At 40.3% G+C, this 23,270-nt stretch overlaps 1 protein-coding gene across 1 annotated transcript in view; it reads left to right on the top strand.

The window, feature by feature from the left end:
* LOC145981415 (photoreceptor-specific nuclear receptor-like) overlaps positions 1-23,270 on the top strand; it is a 142,364-nt gene that overhangs the window by 26,663 nt on the left and 92,431 nt on the right. Inside the window, exon 3 of the mRNA XM_083114652.1 lies at positions 19,415-19,777. Within this exon, the coding sequence (XP_082970778.1) occupies positions 19,415-19,777 (363 nt within the window). The remainder of the gene's footprint in view (positions 1-19,414; positions 19,778-23,270) is intronic.

The raw sequence follows: 23,270 nt of genomic DNA, 5'->3' as shown, positions 1-23,270 counted from the left end.
TCAACTTCCTCGATTACATGCATGCATGGCACAGCAAAATTAAACTTCTGGGAAACTGCTTATTGTAGTTTGTACTTGTGTATATAAAATTCCACATTTCTTATTGTGTGCTATTTTTTTTAATTTTTTTTTTTGTATCTAAAACTGTTCAATTACTCTTTCATTCTTGACGTCATACACAAATGTTTTCTCTGCAATAAGAATGACACTGCACAGAGTATCTACAGGCAAGGCGTCGTGGAACTCGCATACAATCTTGATGTTGGTACGATCGTTAACAACCACCTGTTTTCTTTTAGATGTGTTGATGACAAACATGGGTCTGCGAGCTATGAACTCGTTGGGGTTGTAGTACACGTCCACATTGCCGGAGGTCACTCTCTTGTAAGCTGTGTACGCCTCGTAAAGTTTTAGGTAATCGTTGTTCGTAATGTTTAGATTGTAGTTCTCGCGTGGAAAAACTTCATTCCTTCCATTTTTGAGGTAAACATTTTTAATTTTGCAATTATCAAACTGGCTAGAATCTTTCTCTTGGTTATTATCTTTCCCCGTCTGGAAGAGCACGACCGTAAACTAAGGCATATCGTACCGGATGCTGTTGAACTGCGTAGTAACATCAAATTCAAAATGGCTGCCGGAAGCAGGTTTCTGCACACACTGGTAACCGTAAAATTGGATGGGTACTTGGGGGTTCTTCAAAATGTCGGCTTTGTACTTGAGACCGTAGTTAGATTCGTATTCCACCACAGGCATGCGCAGCTCCATGAACTGGATGACGCACTTGGCTGCGTCGGGTAGTGTGTTGGCAAGTGCTGCACCGTCTGCACCCAAGGTGCTGCAACGCATCAGCACATCGTTGTCGTTGGCGCTTCTGCGAAAAGTGACGCGCAAGCCACCCTTCCACATAATCTCCGTGTAGTCGGAGAAGAAGCCTGGAAGCAAGCGCATGGGAAACAGTACTGTGTGGCTTTGAGTTTTGATTTTTGTATCTGCTTCGAATCCCCCTGCCTGGTAGTATGCTGCATCGGTCTTGGAGAGTTTCAGTGTTCCCACAGCTGTAGAAGTAATCCCAGGGTAGTCAACCCTATCGATGACGGTGCCATGCTTTCTAACTTCCACTTGCGAGAACAGATGCGGCACAAAATTGTCCACAAGTCTTAAATTTGCATTGGCGTGGAATGCTTCGCCGTTGTCTCTCTTCACCACATCAAACTTGATATACAAATCAGCTCTGTGAGGGTGAATGAACCCATCCCCAACGTCCACATCGTATTCAATCTCCCTGTTCGGTTCGTTCAAATTGGCGAACGTGCGACGATTGGGTGGGAAGGACTGCAACTCGTAACTTTCGATTTGCTCCATGATTGTTATTTATTATACGTTAATCTCCACGACGGCGGTGGTAGTAGCTCCGGCAAAATTCACCACCTCATTTTTTTCGTTTGTCACTGCCAATTCTATGTTGTCTATGCGATTACGAGATATGGGGAAGTATATCGGTGGTGAGGGTGTGTATATAATCGGTTCCATGAATTCAGAGTTTGGTTTGAACGTAGCGATGATACCTGTTTGCTTGTGGCTGCCTGGGATACCATCCGAGGATTTGGTGATCATGCCTTCTGCCACATTGCAATGTATGTTCAGAGTCTCGATGGCTAGAAATTTAGGAATGTTGGCACCGATGTGCTTGATGCCAGGTTCGAGCTTTGTGTTGTTCTCGAATCCCAGAAGCTCTCCAACAGTGCCTAGGTCTACTGTTTCCGTAGCAGACACAATTTCAACTCTGTGAGTTACAGAATTTTGAGATAGCAGTATATTTCTTGGCAATTGGGCTTGCAAGGTAGACAGATTGTACTGTCCTGGCGTGATAACTATTTTTTCATTTCCAACAGTAATTTTGTTATTGTGCTCCGTGACATTGGGTATCAGGTACATGCTGTAGAATGCACGAAGAGCAATAGATTTAGGATAGATAATGTCGTCATGCAACGCGAGTTTCAAGACCGAAGTCTCGCTGGTGAGATGGAACACTCCCATGGTGTTTTAGGTACCACAATGCTTTCTGAAAATGCTCCACTGAGGGGTTATTTATTTTAGACATGTATGCGAGAACGGAAAGGCATAGGTGGCCGCAGTTAACATCGGTGAAACCCTGGATGCGTTTGTCATTGTAGTAGAGGTTGGCAACACTGAGATACTTCACCAACCTGGCAGGCGGTGTGCCACCGAACGAATCGAAAACAAATGCTTTGTCATCGTCAATTTTGAGGTAGCATATCCAATGTGTACCAGGATTTTTGTAACTGTCCAGGTTGACCACGCCATACTCCTTTTTCTTCACAGCAGAGGGTAGAGAATCGGACATGAAAACACCCCTAAAGTTCCTTATTCCCAACAGTTCGATCAGAGATTCAATATCGAAGTTGGACAGGGCTTCTTCTTTTTTTTATATTTCTTCAAAGCATCGAGGTTGTTTTTTCGCTTTTTGGTCACACCTTTCCCCTTCTTCTCCATAGCCAGGTTGTGACGTTTCTGTTCTTCCAGCTCGGCCTTGTTCTTTTTTGCATCGATGACGGTTTTGGCAATGGCAGCACTGCCTCCTGCCAAGCTGCCCACTGCACCCAAAGCTGCCAAGATGGCCGGAATGCTGAATATGAAACCTCCAGTCTTCTGCTGCTTCCGCGAATGCTGCAACTTTTTCAATTGTGGAGTGCTGAGCAGCAATTTCATTCCGTGTCCTTTAGACAAGCATGAACGTTTCTTCTCGCGTTGTTTCTTGGTGAGTAACCCATTGAGGGCACCCAGCGTTTTCAGATTCGAATATGGTATCTGGTACACGACGCCCTTGGCCTTCATGATGTAATTTTTTTTTTTACGGTATGTTATTTTATATATGTTCAGAGATTTTTTTGTTTCCCTCCTGTGTAATTTTTTTACGGTATGTTATTTATATATACTTTGCAGCTATTAAACAAATTCGATTATGTGCTTTGTTTTCTTACCAAGAAGTTCTTTTGTCCCCTTGTACACGATTCGAGTTGTGTTCTCGATTAAAATGGATAGCTTCTCGTCGGATAACATGCTAGCGTATCGATCTGGTAAAAATAGACTGTATTGTCCGTTGAGCAACAGACGTACTTTAGGACCAAACTGGGTTGCAACAATTGAACCAGAAGTTATTGCATAAGGTTTGTCCACTTCCAATTCCTGAATTTTTATATATTCGACTGACAAATTTAGCATTTGTTTTAATGCCTGGACGTCACTAATTTTTTCACTCATATCGAAGAAATATTTTTTTTGGTCTCGTAGATTTTTTACAGTGTGTTATTTATAGAAAAAAATTTCGGCATTGCCTAATGCGATCAAGTGATCGATGATCCTGCTGGTTTCAGCATTTCCTCCCCTGTCTCCACTCGTGAAGTTCGTCCATCTTATCAGCCAATTTTTCATCAGCAGCCCGAAAAAGAGCATAGGGAGAAGAAGAAGATTTTACACCGCTTATTTTTCTCAGATGATCTAGAAGTAGCATTTCACAGGGCAAGCGAAATTATGGTGTTATTTTAACTAAAATCAATAAGCTTTTTAACATCCTCGTGACTATCGTCGAAAGTAAATGTAAATATTTTGTATAACACTTTTGTTGGTAAATCTGTTATATGCGTAGACATTTTTTACTGTATGTTATTTAATTACAGCCCCCACCCCAATTTTCGTTTTGTATTCATGGCAATGGTCGTGCCCAATGCTGCAACCCGTTCACCCAGCGAGGCGTCTCTGCTGACGAGTCTCCCGAACGCGACATGCTCCAATTTTCTATCAGCATCGTGACGCGCATCTAAATTCGTATATGTGTTGTAAGCAATGTCGTGATCCTTGCATGCAGCATCCAGCAGATTTACCCCCTTGTCTCCTCTCTCCAGTCGCCGTTCCAGTTTAGTACCCGGTCCGCAGTATTGGTAACCTGGTAGGTGCATCTCGAAGGGTAGCTTGTTGATGATGTCGTTCACGAGACCTCGACCCTCGGCCACATTCCAGAATTTGGGAGGCAGGGTGTTGATGATTTTGATAAGGTAACCTATACCTTTGTTGTCGTTGACAATAAAGTTGCTAAGCTTGGTGCTAATCATGTCCATGATGCCCACCTTCTCGTTGTGGAAGTTGCGATTGCCTGCATTTTCTTCGCCTGCGATAACCAGCAATCGATCTACAAGCTTCCTTACGTCGTCTACCCAAACAAACTCTTTAGGTAGGGTATTGTAGAGTTTGACACCGCTGCCAGTCTTGAGTTGGTTCCATATTGGCTTGATGAGGTTCCTGTATTTTTCTCCACTGCTTGATTTTACGCGATTCTGTGTTGCATCGTTGTTTTGGTACAGGGCATCCGTCATGATTAAAATTTCTGTGTAACTTTGGTAATCCTCGTCTGTGTAATCTTTAGGTTGCTTTTTGGTGATAAGTTCCCACAGGCCCACAGTGCCAGGATACCTAGTCCAGCTGTTCTTCTCGCCCAAATTAATTTTCACGTCGTCACCTTCGAACGTAACTTTTGACTTTCCAATTTTCCAAACCACACCCTCGTTAAGTTCCACAGAGGGGTACAATCCAAACACCTCGTCCTTTTCAAATTTCCCGGTGCTCAGGTAATCTCTCGCCAACAGACCTAATTCAACTACCTTGTCCGAAGAGGTACTGCCTAGAACCTGACGTCTCAGAGGTGCAGCTCCAAGTTCGAACGGGGTAGTGTGAATACTGGATATCGGTGTAGGCACAGCATAATTTCGAGCAGCAAGTGGCACGAGCTCGTTGATTAAATCTTTATTTTGCTCGGTAACATCTTTGATGTCTTTACCTAGTCCACTTATAGCATCAATAATAGGTTGGTCCTGTCGCTTTTTCTCTTCGTAAATTCCGCGATTCTCTGATTTCCAACCCCTGAAGCGTTTGGCCAGGTAGTCGCGCAGCTTCAAGTTGTCGTCTGCGAGTTTGCGTTTCATTATTTGTTATTTATAATACGTCAAGACGTTTCTTGTAACGTCGCAACGTTTAGAAAGTTGTTTATTTTGTTTCTGTATTTCCCGTCATTGGGTTTCCTCGTCATGTCTATCGTGGCAAATCCGAAATCATCTTGATTCCAGCATGAAGAGCAAAATTTGGAAAACTGATTGTAGTTCATGTCCCCGCCTACATAATCATCGTAAGCATGTTTTAAATTGGTGTGGTCTTGACGAAACAAGCAAATAAAATTAGCGTTGTCTCGGAGAAGCTGCTTGGGAATTTTAGAAAAAGTCTGAGCAAGGTAGAAGCAGTCCATGCCTCTGTGCCGCCCCTGTGTAAAAAAATTGCGAATTTCGTTATGGTTCTCCAGGATGACATCGTCGAAGACCACCACCGAATTTTCATGGCAGCAGTCTAGTGGCATTACTTCGGAGGCAAAAGTAGCTATGCTCAGCCCTTCGTACAGTTTTGTCAGCTGTTGATATTTTGCTTGCTCCAAACTTTTGGAAAAAACATACAAGTGCCTGTTCTTCCAATCTAACCAGTCGGGAGCAAGAAGAAAATTATCAATAAGTAAAGTTGTTTTCCCACACCCTGAAGGTCCGACAATAAGGCAGCGAATGTTGTCCGGCAACAGTTCGCCGTTTTTCCTAGCCTGACGCTCCGGGGGAAAATCTGGCAGTCGCCTCACCACATCCCAAGCACCCGTTACACAATCACCTCGTTTGCGTCGATCCAACTTTTTTCCTCGAGTCCCAACCATTTCACCAACAGTTTGTCACCTTTTCTACGTAATACTTTTTCGATAAGATACGTATTGGGGTATTTTGTTTTAGAGAGTTCCTCCTCGTAGAATCGCCCTTTCAAAATTTCGTCGCGATTATCTTTTATTATATACGTGTGACGGTTACCGGGTAACAATCGAGCAACAGTGAAAAGTTCCGTACTCCAGTTTTTGGTAAAGCCTTTTTCAAACATGCGCTTAAATTTACTAATTCTTACTTGGTCTCCAATTTTGAATTTCGGTTTTTTTGTTAGTGGGCCGGTACTTGGGGCAATAAACAGTAGAGATCAATTGTGCCTCATCAGACTTGCTGACATCGGCAGGCTTCATGCGTATCGTGCTATGCAAACTGTGATTATAGTCGTTTACGAGTTCCGGAAGTACGTCTACCCACTTGTGGTTACCTTGAAGCGTAAATCGTTTCCACATGCGTGTTTTGAGAGTACGGTTAAAACGTTCCACTATGCTGGCTTTGATGTGACTGAAAGTCGAGTAATGTTGAATATTTTGCTTCTGAACAAACTGTTGAAATATCGAGTTGTAAAATTCTTTTCCGTTATCCGTTTGAAGAAATCGAGGTCGCCTGCCACTTTCATTGAAAATAGTTTTGAATGCTTCCATTACGCACACACCTGTTTTAGCCTTGAGGGGCAAAGCCCACGCAAATTTTGAAAATGTATCTATAACAGTAAGAAGATACTTGTATCCTTTATTGATTTTATGTAAATTTTTTAGGTTGCCGCTACTCATTTCCACAAGGTCAGCCTGCCAAAGGTCATCCACGCCTTTGGACACCACCGCCAGTCGTTTGTAGTTTCGTCGTGCAGGTTTATGAAGCTCGTTCACGATACCCTGCCTAGACATGGCGCGAAAATAAGAATATAGCCTGGATGGGATTTCTGGCTGCAGACAATGCTGGGTTTTCTATATACAGCTTGTCACCTATTTCTATGTCGATAATTTGAGTAGCATCTTCGGCATAGGCAGTCTCGCGACTTTCGGGGTGTGTGAAATCGACCAGCTCAACTCCTCTTATTTTAGGCTCGTCGCCAATGTTCGTCACGGTCATAATTGGGTAGTGGGTTGCGTGAGGCAAAGACCAGTAGGAAACCTTGACGAACTGAAGTGTGCCAGCGAGGAAAAATTGATGATAGGCTTTTGCAGGAGTCAACATGTAGAGTTTGTAACCTGGATTGAAAGGGGAGGAGAACTCTCTGTTTGGTATGCTGTACAGTTCGATGACAATCGTAGACTTGAGATTGTCGATGCTGGCATTTAGAGTGTTTACGTTGGTTCGAACCTCAGTCTCCACATCCTCCAATCTGCCATTCACCGATTCCAGGTGTTCCTCGATAGCATGAACAACAGTGTCGTAGTTTGGTTTGATCTTTACATCGACAATAAGGCTCTTGAATTTTTCATTTAAGTCATGTAGTTGGGTGCTGAAATTAGCTATAGTCGATTCCTGACTTGCCTCGATACTCCCAATTTGCTCTTTCAAGCTGGCAATAATCTGCTGCAGGCTTTCTACAAGCGTCAACTTGGAGCTCTGTATTACAAGGTCGTGGACCTGGGTTCTAATTTCCGCAAACAATTCATGCAGCTCGGTGATGTTCTGGTTGGTAGGTAAAGTCGCGACAGACCCCCGTATCGATTCAATTTCGGATTGGATGTTTTTGATGTCGTCGGATTTGAGTATTCGGTTGAGAGTTCTCTTCACGCTTTTCAGTTCCTGAGAGGTAGGCAGGGTGGCCACCGTGTTTTGGAGCGATTCCAAAGCTTTTTTCACCGCGTCCAACTCGGAGGCATCGGCAGCAGCACGTATGCCTTCTTGCAGTTGTGTTATGTCATCCTGGGTGGGGGTAGATTGCTGCAGGGTTTCCAACTTAGTCTGTATGTCGTCGATCAAGTGATGGAAATGAGACAACTCGGATTCTGCATTCAGATTTTCCAGTTTGGCGATTTGCTGTTGGACGTTGGCCAGTGTATCCCTGATGCCCGGCAGTTTGGTTTCCAGCTCATCGTGAACGTTCGCCAGATCATTTCTAATGACAGCAAGAGCATCCTCAATATGGGTTATGGTGCCTTGCAGCTTCCCGAAATCCTCGTAGGTCTCAAGTTGGAGTTTGATGTTGGCCACGCTACGGGCAATGGCGTTCAGTTCGCTGGACGACGGTAGATTGTTGATAAAATCCTCCAGCGTTTGGAGTTTAGTTTTTACTTCGTTGATGGCCGCATGCAAAGCATCCGTTTGAAGCTCAGCCTTGATGCTTTCCAACGTAGGGATTTCGAAAGATTGAAACTGTTCGCGCAATTTAGCAATACTAGCGTTCACGCGATCGTAGTCGTCTTGTGTTTTAATACTTTGGATGATAGTTTGCAGTTCGGTCTGGATGTTGCTTGTTTGATCCTGCAAGCGTTGTTTCAGCTGTTCAACGTCTGAGGTTTGCGTTTGTTGCAGCTTCAGAAGTTTGTTCTGCAGATTGCCCACACTCAGTGCCACCTTGTCGAGATTGTCTATCGACGCGAGGTCGGTGTATTTTTGCAGCAGCGATTTTAGCTCTGCATCAATCTTGAGTACAGGGTCCAAGCACTGAGACTGCAAGCTGGCTATCTCGGACTGGAGGCTGGAGTTGAGCGTGGACTGGAGGGCCTGTAGATCGCTTCGCAGCTTCTTGACCCTGACGTCGAGCATGAGAAGCTCGTCGCCATGGTCGTCGCGTTTCGTATGGCCAAAAATATCGTTAGGCATTGTTATTTATTATAGGATAGCTAATTTTCATTTCTATGAAAAGAGGGATGAGTTTGTCGTAGTCGTCCAAGAGCTCTATGTACAGGCGAGCGCCAGCTGATACATCGTACGTGGTGGTACTGTTCATCCTATCGTGTTTGATGCGATAGATGTTCTTGCCGGAGGAAATTTTGGCCTCTCCTTTATTCTCGGGATTCATGTCAAACTGCAGTTTGCCGGAGATGGGGAATTGGTAATAATTCAAGTTGTTGTTGAATATGTAGACAGTCTTGCCCACATCCTCGTCGTACTGGGTCAGGATGCTATTCAAGTGTATAATCAACAAACCGTTGAGTTTAGATAATAGGGAGGGTAACAGGTCCCAGCTTGCAGGTGGCGATGGTGCGCTTTGGGCGGATACCTCCATAGCCTGCTTCCTGAAGCCAAACAGGTTCATAGGCATTGTTATTTTATTTTATATTTAGCGATTCGTTTCGAGCAAGCCAATTTCAGCAAGTTTAGTGTTTTGTAGAGCGAGTTGGCAATACTGACAGTGAGGTTAACATACATTATCAAAAACACATCGTGAAAGGCTACGTTTTGTTCGGGCACACGTACACTCACACACACAAAAAAACTAAAAATTATACACCGTGAAAGGCTACAACAAGTTGGAAACACTGCTGGTGTTTCGAGCCTCAAATGATGATTCGAGCCTCGTCGGTGTTGCCAATTCCTATTTGTAGGTTAGCTTAGCCAGTGAAAGATCATATAGTGGAATCTTCGGATGGGTTGGCAAAACCCCCTCAAAAAAAAAAACCAATAGAGTTGCCAAATATAAAAAGGGGGCAATAAACCCCCCTCATAAAAGGCTACAGTGGGCCCACAGTGTTGCCAACACTAGGCCCCCAACAGTGTTGCCAGACATAGGTACATGGACCCCTCAGGTCCTTTAATGAAAGTTTACAGTGAAAAACCCAGGTTAACAACACTGTCATACGGCAGTGTTGCCAGATGTAAACAGAGCAATAAATCCCCCTCATAAAAGGCTACAGTGGGCCCACAGTGTTGCCAACTCTGTGCCCCCAACAGTGTTGCCAGACATAGGTACATGGACCCCTCAGGTCCTTTAATAAAAGTTTACAGTGAAAAACCCAGGTTAACAACACTGTCATACGGCAGTGTTGCCAGATGTAAACAGAGCAATAGACCCCTCATAAAAGGCTACAGTGGGCCCACAGTGTTGCCAACTCTGTCATACGGCAGTGTTGCCAGATGTAAACAGGGCAATGGACCCCCTCATAAAAGGCTACAGTGGGCCCACAGTGTTGCCAACTCTGCCCTCAAAATATACATCATAAAAGGCTACGACGAGCCCCAAATGATGATTCGAGCCCCAAATGAGGTTTGTGAACTCTCCAAATGCCCCTACTAAATTAATTGATTGATTTTAAGTTTTAAGTAATTTCAATTTATTTTTGTAAAGAAAACTGAAATTCAGCAGTAAAGAGTTGATCGCAAATATGTCCTGGGTTGGACCCCAAAAATATGGTAAGCCTACCCATCAGCATTGGTTAAATTGATATACCGAATATGCATGTGTATTGTATGATTAATTCACGAGCTTGCTCTGGTGGGGGTGTCATCCAGGCATTGCTTTGCTTTTCGTTTGTTCTTTAATCTGCTTCATTTAATCAGCTTTCATTCTCTTTACCGTGATTAAACTAAACAGGTAGAAAAGCAACGTTAAATAATAGAATAGAAACAAAATACGCTGCAGAAGTTGACGGGAGAAATAAAGGTCTAAGACCATCCAACTATCGTAAAAAAGACAGACCGTTTTTATACAGGGTGATTCTTATATAACCGGCCCGACAAAATTAGCTGTAATATGAAATATACCATACAAATATTAACGTAATTTTTATATATGACGTACTTTGGATAGTGTGCCGCCGTTTTCAAGAATGCACGCTTCCACCCGCGTGTGGATATTCGCCGTTACTCGCCGAAGCGTTTCTCCCGTGATGTTGCTGATTGCAGCTGAAATGTTGTCCTTTAAAGCTTGTAACACACGCGGTTTATTTGCATACACCATGTCCTTCAGTAAACCCAGAAAAAAAATCCGGGCTGGTAGGATCTTGAGGGCCTGACCGGGGCCTCCGAGATACTTATGCTTATGTACAGGCCTCTCACCAGCTTTCGTGACGTCACAGGATTAGTCAAGTATAGTCCATTTACAACATTTAACGAAGTGCATTGTAGTTTTCTGAGTGAATAGTCCTCTCTTATTCGTTCAGAACGTTGCTTTCACCTGAAGAACGTTTCAAATGTTATATGACATTGGATTTGATTTGGTGTTTTAAGTCCACTTTGTGCACAGTAAGGCTAATATATGACATTGGAAAACAAGTAAATAATATTGAGTAAAATTCAATCTTTACCGTTCTGCATAAAGTACCTTTATTTTTCAAATTACCAATGGAAAAAAAAAAAGGCGATATAGATGAAATTTCATCCTACATTTGGAACTTACTTTAAGTTCGTAAAGAATTATCGTCGTTAGTACATAATTGCTATTAAATTACTGTGGAATGAGAACTTACTGTCCAAGTTATGTATGCAAGATAATTTTGTAAAACTTTACGTACAGATGGTTGAGGAAAGAGCTTGTAAGATTAGAATTTCGTATTAAATAAGCTTTCCAACTTTCGAAACTTAATTCCCGTGTCTAATTTGATAAATGTTTAATTTTCTAGAAATCTGGTAAATATTTGGATGCACAAGTTCCCGTGGTTTGGTTGTAGGTTACATTAAAAAAAAACATTTTTTCGCTTCAAAATCTTAACATGCAAGCAAAGAGAGAAAGTATGCAAATGGTAATGCAACAAACGTCTCTAACCTATTCGCTATACCTAAATGCTAAGAATACCAATCTTAAATAACCTAACAGTAATTCAAGCCTATGAAAAGGGGTTTTCGATCACACGGAAAATGAAACTCGTTGAGAATATTAATGCAACATGCAAGCAACTTACTTTAATTAAGAAGCACAAAGCAAAAAAGCAAGAGAATACAATAAACCTCAGGCTCTATCAGGAGATTATTGTTAAAAGAATATCGTATTCTAAATTATAACACCATTAAGCCTTGTTTCCATGATATGAAAAACTCAATATGCTGACCAAGGCAGAAATTTATTTTATTATAAAGCATAAACTAAACGTAACGTTTCAACCTTCTAGCAAGGTCTTCTTCAGACTCTGCACCAAGTACAAATGTAACAAGGTACAAAAACAGGACGATATATATAAACATTACTCCCCTCCAGACTATTAGAAAGTTGTTTTCCTGGAACATTCCAGCAGGTGGCCTTCCCTTGTCAACTGTGCTTTCACCTGACAGGCGATTTAGCTAAAAAAAATTCTTTCATCTGGAATGTGGTTGGACTCTTTATCTCACGCTCTTTTTCCTTCATTCTTTTTCCTTCTTCTCTCCTCGTTTTCTCTTGTCCTTTCCATTCTTTCTACACCTTCTTCCATTATTTGTTTATCTTCAGTCCCCCATTCCAGTTCATGGTGTATTCTTCACCTTTCTTCTCTATTTCCTTGGCCTCCTTCCATTTTCTCACTAGTATTCTCTTCTCCCTTCCTATCTGCTTAGCCTCATCCCACTCTGTCATGTCCTGTTTCTCTCGTGTGTTTAATTTTCGCATTTCTCTCTCTCTCTCTCTTAAGTCGTACATCATCCCAATGTTGTTTCAACCTGTCTTTCAGTCTCTTTTTCGTTTCTCCTATCTACACACTCTGACATTCTTTACATTTCACTTCGTAGATAATCCCTTCCTCTTCCTCTTCTCTGTTTTCCTGTTTTTTTGTTTGCATTCTTCGCTATTCTTAAGATGCTTCTCTCTCCCTGTAGTGTTAACAGCTACTTCATTCAACGGTAAATAAACAAATTGACAGGCAGACTGTTAAATTTGAACCACGTCAGGGGCCCCGGGTTCGAATCCCGGCCTGGGCATGGATGTTTGTGAGTTTCCATTCATCAATTTCATCACATCATCACTCATCCCCATCTTCGTAAATTAGCCAAAAATGGCACAAAAAGCGAAATAAAATAAAGCAAATCAATCAATGTTCAATTTTAGTCGTAGAATATAGAACCGTAAATTTTACTTCCAACAGTGAGCAAGTTAAAACTCGATGTTTTATCTAAGGATAAACAGTTCTCATTTTCGATATGTTAGGAAACATACGAGTGTATCATGAAAACTACATGCAGTCGCTCTCTTACAAAACAGCGTATTTCGCAAAGATCGTTAAAATTGTTGCATTTCATATATTGAACGAGAGTTTGTGAAGTTTATTTTCCAACTTTGTTCTTTCGACAAGTACACTTATGCCAATTACGTGCATACTTAACTTACTAGTTGCTATGAGGTTCGGAACTTCAACATCGTAACTATAGCGGGATTCGTTTCTGATTTGACGTCACAGAGATTTCCCCATAAGTTGCTGATGTGTTAGGGTACATTTAATAGTGTGTTTGAATTCAAACATGAATAATTCAATCTCGTGCACAGTTGTACAGTCACGGACACTTCTGGGTTGTAATGATCCGATTGAAGGTCAGTGGGGATTTTACAACCCAGAAGCGTCCATGACTGTACTTCGTTCGCACACGTGAGTGTGAGCCAATGCACATCATGTAACTGACTTCAAAGTAAAGTACAAAGTACTTTCTAACTGACTTCAAACAATGCTTTAAATTATAAACGTCATCAAAGTTTGGGAAACTTATTACGGGTAAATTAAGACAAAAAGTATACGCATAAAATATAAATGCTACAGTCTAAATTCGTAAGGTACGCCACTTACAAAGAAACAGGCATATATCCCCCTATATGAATCATAACACTTCCCTCTGTAGACACCACAACCTGCCTTCTCTCATCAAAAGAAGGAAGATCCAATTGCTCTGTTTCTTATACAAAATTATGAACAATAATATTCAAGTGCAACATCTACTAGAACAAATACACATACGTGTTCCTATCTCCAAGACACGATCCAAAGAGGCTCTCTTTTACTGTAGTAACAGAAGATTGAACATCATAAATAAATCACCTATCAGGAGAATGTGTGAGCTGTACAACAGATGTTCCGAAAGGGAACCAAGATATATTTCACATGCCTATTGGGACATTTAAAAAAGCTATTCAAGGAATGGAAGAATAAATGTCAACAATGTAAACATGAACGCAATTTTTGTAAATCTATATTTCTTTCGTAGTTTATACTCAATTATGTAGAACATTGTAATTTGGCATTCGCCTGTTGTGTTCAATAAATAAATATTGTAATAGTGAACACGCACAGAGTATGTCGGTGGTTGTCCCTGATGGCGCAGTGGTAGCGTCCTCGCCTTGTAATCAAGTGGTCCCGGGTTCGATACCCGGAGGAGGTATCGGATCCCACTTTAAACTGTAGGTCCAGTCCCGATTAGCCTCACTGTGCATTAAGTGGACTTAAAACACCAAATCAATGCCGGTGGTTGGATGACTGAAAATTTTGGTTATACAGGGTGTCCGTGAAGTCCCCGTGCATTATATTATATACTGCATATATATACCTGTGTGTGTGTGTGTGTGTGTGTGTTGTAACAAATGTATATATGTATTTATATTACACATACTTGCTAACTTTGCATAACGTTGCAATGCATTGTTTGTACCTCTCTGGTAGGATTGAGGCCTGCAGTCGGTAAGTAGACACCAGCCCTCAAGGGTTGTTATGCCACGGGTTATTATTATTATTATTGTCTGAAAAGGGGACAAAAATTGCGTGAAATAGAGATATTGAAACATACATTGTCTAGCCTATATGTAATTAGGACAACTAAAGTTTGAAAAAAATATGTGTTTCATAAGGCAAATAACGTCAAGATTTCCTGAAGAAACAAGAAAGTTGTTATTTCCAGCTAATGAAAATAAAGTCCCCGTTTCTTATCCATATATTTTTTTTTATTATGGATTAGTTTTCATATTGACAGTCAATACAAAACTTATACATCCCAACCGAAGTCATATTTCGCATTGTACTACACACGGCATACAAGTATTTTGATTAATTGTAGTTCTGAAATGTTTTGATTTTATTAAACAAAATATGGCATTGTTTAGGGGTGCCCGGATCCTCTGTCCCCTCTAAACCCTCGCTCCCTAGGTTAATTGCGACAATGAGGGCAAATTGGTGAAAATAAGATGGGGGAGGGGGGCGGAGGAAATACAAATAAATGCCCACAATATGAAAACTGTAATTTTAATAGCCGACTCTAGCGACTGTCGCGGACCCCGTTCGCCGGGAAAGACAAGCGCTGACGCCGGGCCGCTTGCCGCCGAGTCTCGTAGCGAATGTCAGGGAATGCTCTGCAGTACCTATTAATGGAATATGTATTTTTCAATCGAGGATAAACTGAGATTCGAAACCAGAGGTCCTAGGTTCGAACCCTCGGAAAAGCATGGGCATTTATCCACTGTTAAACATCTGCTGAATGTTAAAATTAATTCAGGACTTTCATGTTGTGAATTTTATGATGTTATTGAAACAAACAAGCCATTTCTGCAAAAGGTCTAGTGAAAAGTTCAACTGAGTCAACTAACAGAACAGAGAGGCTTCCTAAACATCAGACAATGTATTATTCAATTAAACATTTGAAAATTAATTGATTGATTTTAAGTTTTAAGTAATTTCAATTTATTTTTGTAAAGAAAACTGAAATTCAGCAGTAAAGAGTTGATCGCAAATATGTCCTGGGTTGGACCCCAAAAATATGGTAAGCCTACCCATCAGCATTGGTTAAATTGATATACCGAATATGCATGTGTATTGTATGATTAATTCACGAGCTTGCTCTGGTGGGGGTGTCATCCAGGCATTGCTTTGCTTTTCGTTTGTTCTTTAATCTGCTTCATTTAATCAGCTTTCATTCTCTTTACCGTGATTAAACTAAACAGGTAGAAAAGCAACGTTAAATAATAGAATAGAAACAAAATACGCTGCAGAAGTTGACGGGAGAAATAAAGGTCTAAGACCATCCAACTATCGTAAAAAAGACAGACCGTTTTTATACAGGGTGATTCTTATATAACCGGCCCGACAAAATTAGCTGTAATATGAAATATACCATACAAATATTAACGTAATTTATATATGACGTACTTTGGATAGTGTGCCGCCGTTTTCAAGAATGCACGCTTCCACCCGCGTGTGGATATTCGCCGTTACTCGCCGAAGCGTTTCTCCCGTGATGTTGCTGATTGCAGCTGAAATGTTGTCCTTTAAAGCTTGTAACACACGCGGTTTATTTGCATACACCATGTCCTTCAGTAAACCCAGAAAAAAAATCCGGGCTGGTAGGATCTTGAGGGCCTGACCGGGGCCTCCGAGATACTTATGCTTATGTACAGGCCTCTCACCAGCTTTCGTGACGTCACAGGATTAGTCAAGTATAGTCCATTTACAACATTTAACGAAGTGCATTGTAGTTTTCTGAGTGAATAGTCCTCTCTTATTCGTTCAGAACGTTGCTTTCACCTGAAGAACGTTTCAAATGTTATATGACATTGGATTTGATTTGGTGTTTTAAGTCCACTTTGTGCACAGTAAGGCTAATATATGACATTGGAAAACAAGTAAATAATATTGAGTAAAATTCAATCTTTACCGTTCTGCATAAAGTACCTTTATTTTTCAAATTACCAATGGAAAAAAAAAAAGGCGATATAGATGAAATTTCATCCTACATTTGGAACTTACTTTAAGTTCGTAAAGAATTATCGTCGTTAGTACATAATTGCTATTAAATTACTGTGGAATGAGAACTTACTGTCCAAGTTATGTATGCAAGATAATTTTGTAAAACTTTACGTACAGATGGTTGAGGAAAGAGCTTGTAAGATTAGAATTTCGTATTAAATAAGCTTTCCAACTTTCGAAACTTAATTCCCGTGTCTAATTTGATAAATGTTTAATTTTCTAGAAATCTGGTAAATATTTGGATGCACAAGTTCCCGTGGTTTGGTTGTAGGTTACATTAAAAAAAAACATTTTTTCGCTTCAAAATCTTAACATGCAAGCAAAGAGAGAAAGTATGCAAATGGTAATGCAACAAACGTCTCTAACCTATTCGCTATACCTAAATGCTAAGAATACCAATCTTAAATAACCTAACAGTAATTCAAGCCTATGAAAAGGGGTTTTCGATCACACGGAAAATGAAACTCGTTGAGAATATTAATGCAACATGCAAGCAACTTACTTTAATTAAGAAGCACAAAGCAAAAAAGCAAGAGAATACAATAAACCTCAGGCTCTATCAGGAGATTATTGTTAAAAGAATATCGTATTCTAAATTATAACACCATTAAGCCTTGTTTCCATGATATGAAAAACTCAATATGCTGACCAAGGCAGAAATTTATTTTATTATAAAGCATAAACTAAACGTAACGTTTCAACCTTCTAGCAAGGTCTTCTTCAGACTCTGCACCAAGTACAAATGTAACAAGGTACAAAAACAGGACGATATATATAAACATTACTCCCCTCCAGACTATTAGAAAGTTGTTTTCCTGGAACATTCCAGCAGGTGGCCTTCCCTTGTCAACTGTGCTTTCACCTGACAGGCGATTTAGCTAAAAAAAATTCTTTCATCTGGAATGTGGTTGGACTCTTTATCTCACGCTCTTTTTCCTTCATTCTTTTTCCTTCTTCTCTCCTCGTTTTCTCTTGTCCTTTCCATTCTTTCTACACCTTCTTCCATTATTTGTTTATCTTCAGTCCCCCATTCCAGTTCATGGTGTATTCTTCACCTTTCTTCTCTATTTCCTTGGCCTCCTTCCATTTTCTCACTAGTATTCTCTTCTCCCTTCCTATCTGCTTAGCCTCATCCCACTCTGTCATGTCCTGTTTCTCTCGTGTGTTTAATTTTCGCATTTCTCTCTCTCTCTCTCTTAAGTCGTACATCATCCCAATGTTGTTTCAACCTGTCTTTCAGTCTCTTTTTCGTTTCTCCTATCTACACACTCTGACATTCTTTACATTTCACTTCGTAGATAATCCCTTCCTCTTCCTCTTCTCTGTTTTCCTGTTTTTTTGTTTGCATTCTTCGCTATTCTTAAGATGCTTCTCTCTCCCTGTAGTGTTAACAGCTACTTCATTCAACGGTAAATAAACAAATTGACAGGCAGACTGTTAAATTTGAACCACGTCAGGGGCCCCGGGTTCGAATCCCGGCCTGGGCATGGATGTTTGTGAGTTTCCATTCATCAATTTCATCACATCATCACTCATCCCCATCTTCGTAAATTAGCCAAAAATGGCACAAAAAGCGAAATAAAATAAAGCAAATCAATCAATGTTCAATTTTAGTCGTAGAATATAGAACCGTAAATTTTACTTCCAACAGTGAGCAAGTTAAAACTCGATGTTTTATCTAAGGATAAACAGTTCTCATTTTCGATATGTTAGGAAACATACGAGTGTATCATGAAAACTACATGCAGTCGCTCATGCAGTGCTTTTCCGAGGGTTCGAACCTAGGACCTCTGGTTTCGAATCTCAGTTTATCCTCGATTGAAAAATACATATTCCATTAATAGGTACTGCAGAGCATTCCCTGACATTCGCTACGAGACTCGGCGGCAAGCGGCCCGGCGTCAGCGCTTGTCTTTCCCGGCGAACGGGGTCCGCGACAGTCGCTAGAGTCGGCTATTAAAATTACAGTTTTCATATTGTGGGCATTTATTTGTATTTCCTCCGCCCCCCTCCCCCATCTTATTTTCACCAATTTGCCCTCATTGTCGCAATTAACCTAGGGAGCGAGGGTTTAGAGGGGACAGAGGATCCGGGCACCCCTAAACAATGCCATATTTTGTTTAATAAAATCAAAATATTTCAGAACTACAATTAATCAAAATACTTGTATGCCGTGTGTAGTACAATGCGAAATATGACTTCGGTTGGGATGTATAAGTTTTGTATTGACTGTCAATATGAAAACTAATCCATAATAAAAAAAAATATATGGATAAGAAACGGGGACTTTATTTTCATTAGCTGGAAATAACAACTTTCTTGTTTCTTCAGGAAATCTTGACGTTATTTGCCTTATGAAACACATATTTTTTTCAAACTTTAGTTGTCTTCAGATGGTGTTGAAAATGATGTCCCTGTGCTGCAACACATTCTTGGCATCTCCGAAGGAAATTGGCATTTACACGTGCAAGTTCGTCTACTGTAATTCTCCCGATTTCTCGTACAATACTTCCTTTTAACTCACGGATGGTGTACGGATTGTCTTTGTATACTTTATTTTTTAGATTTCCCCATAAATAAAATTCGCAGGCTGACAAATCGGGGGACCTAGAGGGTTTTTGAAACACCTGTTTTTTGTGAGAGGCGGCGGATAGATTTCCGAGGGGACTGTTCTAACCTTTGTCCTGCCACATCGAGTTTTTCCTCAGTAAGTACACGTGGTTTTTTTTTAAAACAGACTGTAGCGTGCGACTGTCGCGGACCCCGTTCACCGGGAAAGACAAGCGCTGATGCCGGGCCGCTTGCCGCCTAGTATCGTAGCGAATGTCAGGGAATGCTTTGTATATGGTTCTTGCTTTCGTGTTGGTCCTTAGATTTAAAAAATCATATTTTCAATTTCCTCTGTGCATAAAAGTAACTACAATTGAATGCAAATAACAATTGAAATTAGCTCACTTTTCTCTATCATTTACGATCGTTCTACGCGCAAGTGTGCCCTTTTAAGTTTTAACTTTATTGCTTCATTATGCTATAGCCATGACTTTCACGATTTCAGACTGTTTGTAGAATTTTCCGTTTCAGCCGTTCAACACGAGAGGGCTCCACGATCGTGCAACAAGAGGCCTCCTTACACGGTGGACATAGCGCCTACCCTCACGTCCAGTTTCTTTTGCCCTTCTAGCATCACGACACCGTATTACCCCTCCACGTTTTCATTGCCCTTCAAACCTACCTTCGCACCCCTGTTGCACCCCAGCCCTCCGCTCACCTTCGCCCCTTTCCCGTTCAACAGCAAGGCGTCTGCATTTCAGCACATGAGCAGCCACGACGTCACCGCGAACATGAGCGCGGCCAAGGAGGATGAGGTCACGAGTTCAGGTGTGGACAGTTCCCGAGGAACAAGCGATGACGATAGGAGGACGTTCCTTGATGCAGAGCCTAAAGGTACGGTCTAATGATTTGTCAGGTTTTGTACGATGGTTTTACTGTGAAAAACATACATGATCGTGTAATAACTTGTGCTGTTGGTATTTGTAAAGGCCGCTCCCTCCATGCAATTTCATTGGACTATTCTGGGCATTCCAGTGTTATGTTAGTACGTTTGTTTCACATGCGATTGCATTAAAATATTCATAAGAAACTCATTTCATATAATTATGAAGTACCGTACTTTGTCGTGTCTGCTAACAAATTTTGCCCCGAAACTACAGTACATGTTAGAAGTATAGTGTTTTGTAGACACGAAATATTTGTGTAGGTAAGATGGAAATTTCTCGTATCGGACAAACGGCTGAAATTTGCTAGTTCATTTCATTTGAATATTCGTACTTTCGTATTCTGCATTGAGAAACATTGCTGAAGGTGGCATTTCGCTTATTTCACGGAAATAAGCTATATTTGCCACATATCGAGTAAGTTTTCTTCGTTTCCTTTTGCCTTCGGTAACACGCAAAATGGCGGTAACAGTTTCACTACCGTACTCGGCATGCAGTGTTTCCACCCCACTGCACCCAAAAATACCTACGTAGCCCCACAAACCATTGACACATAGCCCCACGAACCATTTCCGGTAAGGTTAGGTTAGGTAGGGTCAAGTATAGGTTACAATAGTTAAAAATTGGTTTCGAAAAAAAAATATGCGTAGCCCCACACACCATTCTCGCATAGCTCCATGAACCATTGACACATAGCCCCACAAACTATTTGCGGAAACGTATATCTTCTTCAGGTACAGGTACAAAAACACTTATTTGGAAACACTGACCGAAATTACGTCATCACACACAGCTACATACATACACCTGGAAGTAAATGGAAGCAAGAGTTTTCGTGCATCGGTCACACATTTATATCGAAAAATAGATGATTTACCGACAAAATTCAATGAACGATGTGAGAAAACACTTCCCCGAACTTCCACAAGTATAAAGAAACTGCATTGGGTAAGTAATTTCTCCTGTAAATTTGAAGAAATCCGTTTGTCCGATACGAGAAATTTACCGGTAAGATTATTCAAATATAACAAATAAAGCCAAGAATCGGTAATGGATTGACATGAAATTGTAACTCCTATAAATGAATAAACTTGAGTGTAATGAGAATGACATAGCCTGAATGCATGAAAAGCATTAACGAAAAAGTGCTAACGTGTATGACGCTTTAAAAATACCAAAGCTTAACTTCATTTGTCTGTGAAGCATATACGTAGGCTGCAGATATTGTAGTAATTTTTTTTGGTGCAAATTATGTATGTATTCACAAACACTTAAACCTTAATACAATTAAAAACAATAATATCCAGATTGTAATTAAAAGGAGTAGTACTACTGTTCGTGGAATGCTCCTTGTTTTCAGAAACGTTGTCTTTTCAAATGAACATCTTTGTGAAACCATGGCTTACTTAGAACTGCAACAGCTTTCAACCTTGAAGGAGAAGAAAATACATGAAGTAGTTAACGACTGACGAGTGGAGTAGCGATCGAGCCATTTCCTCCCTTTTCATGCTCAGAAAAAAATTGTGGCCTTATCATTGATTTAGACCCAGTTCGTTCTTCACTTTTGTAGGGGGCGTGTTTATCTTTACCAGGAAATGGCTTGTGTTGAAGGTAGTTACTTCAACATAAGCGGAGAAAGGTGTTGATCTTATCATGGATGTGCAGCGCAATGTAAAACCAGTATCTGCTGTACGATCTTTCGTCACGGAAGGATTGCATGTTCTGGTTCAAAAAAGTTCAGATCTTGTACAGTACAATAATGATAAACGTTATGAACAGTTGTAAGCAAAGAGTTTTAATACGTATCTATGCTTTACTTGAGTCGATTTAGCAGATAAGTGTGAAACCAATTTATTTGGGGGGCGGGGGGTAAACTCAAGATTCTGTGAATGAAAAAATATACTTGTAAGCTTCGAAGCAGTTTCCTTTTTGCAGTAATTTCAACCACAGCGTCAAAGAACACCATAAAATATAATAGAATATTTATTTAACAGTAATGGTTATACATAGAGGCCAAGACGTTTAGATACTAATTTCATTTTATGCACTGTTTATCAGGAACGTATATTGTAGGCTATCTGTGAAGCGTTAGGCCCCGAAACTCAATAAAATATAGAAGATAAATCGATTTAAAAGGTTAAAAAATTGTTCATTTCAATAAGAAGCTGATGGTGCTTCAGGAGTTGGCAACCAGATATATATATGGAATTAATCACTTTTACTTTCATTTTCGACAGAAATACAATTTTATATCAATATTCCTATTTCTTTCATATATCCTTCTTTTCCCCTTAAATGTAGGTCACTTATAATTTTTTTTGTATAAATTTACGATTCCGGAAGTATCTCCGATTGCTTTCAAATTAAGCATACTCACTAATTTCGGTCTCCTAATCAAGAATCTGCAGTTAAAAATTGCCGGTCACTTCCAGAAATTGCGAAATTACGTGCACATATTAACGCTATTTATTTATTTATTTGATTTATTTATTTACCACAGAATTCCAAATACAGCTTGGGCCATTTTACATTGGAATGTAATAACAATGGAAATAACAAAAAATAACAATGGAAGTACAATAAATAATAACATAAACTAAAATATATAATTTTTCCCTTCATGCATCACGTTTGTGCATACATACATATGAGATAAAGTGGATTACATGTTGTTACACAGTAGTTTTTTTTAAAACGTGACTGGTTTTCAAAAATATCAACTTGGTTTGGTAGAGTGTTGTATTGGCCGGGTAGTAACGCTGTATTTAATCTGGGTTTCTGATACGTGAAAAGCTGAGTGCTCCTTGTGGTGCGGGACAGTACTCGAAAGTGAATTTCTTGAAGGCGATCACTTCTTATGTTCCCATTGGTTATTTTATGGAGGACAATATAATCTGCAAGTATGTGTCTGTCATGAGGGGTACGGATATTTAGCATTTTCAGAAGGATGGACTTTTGTAAATGTTTTGTGGATGGAATTCGGTGGCGAACAATGGCCAGGAAGAAATTTAGAACAGAATTTAGTCTATCTAATTTTGAGGGGCATGCCATAGATCAGATCGGAGAACAGTATTCAAGTTTAGATGAAACGAAAGATTTGTAAAGAGTGCTGAGAGCAGACAGGTTTTCTATTTCAGTAAAACGATAGAGGAGACCCAGCATACGCATGGAACCCTTAGTGACTGCAGAGATGTTGTCAGAAAAGGAAAGTTTCTCATCAAATATGACGCCTAAGTCCTTCTGTGTGGCAACCCTTTGAACGCAATTGTTTTCTATGAAATATTGCGTATAAAATGTATTTTTCTTTAAGGAGAAGGTCATGGTGGTACATTTCTGAGGATTAAGTTTCAGGTTCCATATTTCACACCACTGTATTAGGGAATCTAAGTTCTTTAGCAAAAGCGCCATGTCATTTAAATTTGATATTTTACTGTATATTTTGC

The sequence above is a fragment of the Lepisma saccharinum genome, chromosome 29 (genome assembly GCF_977018435.1).
Source record: "Lepisma saccharinum chromosome 29, izLepSacc3.1, whole genome shotgun sequence".
NCBI lineage: Eukaryota > Metazoa > Arthropoda > Insecta > Zygentoma > Lepismatidae > Lepisma > Lepisma saccharinum.
The sequence above is the reverse complement of the archived record's forward strand: the minus strand, read 5'-3'. Positions and strand labels throughout refer to the sequence as shown.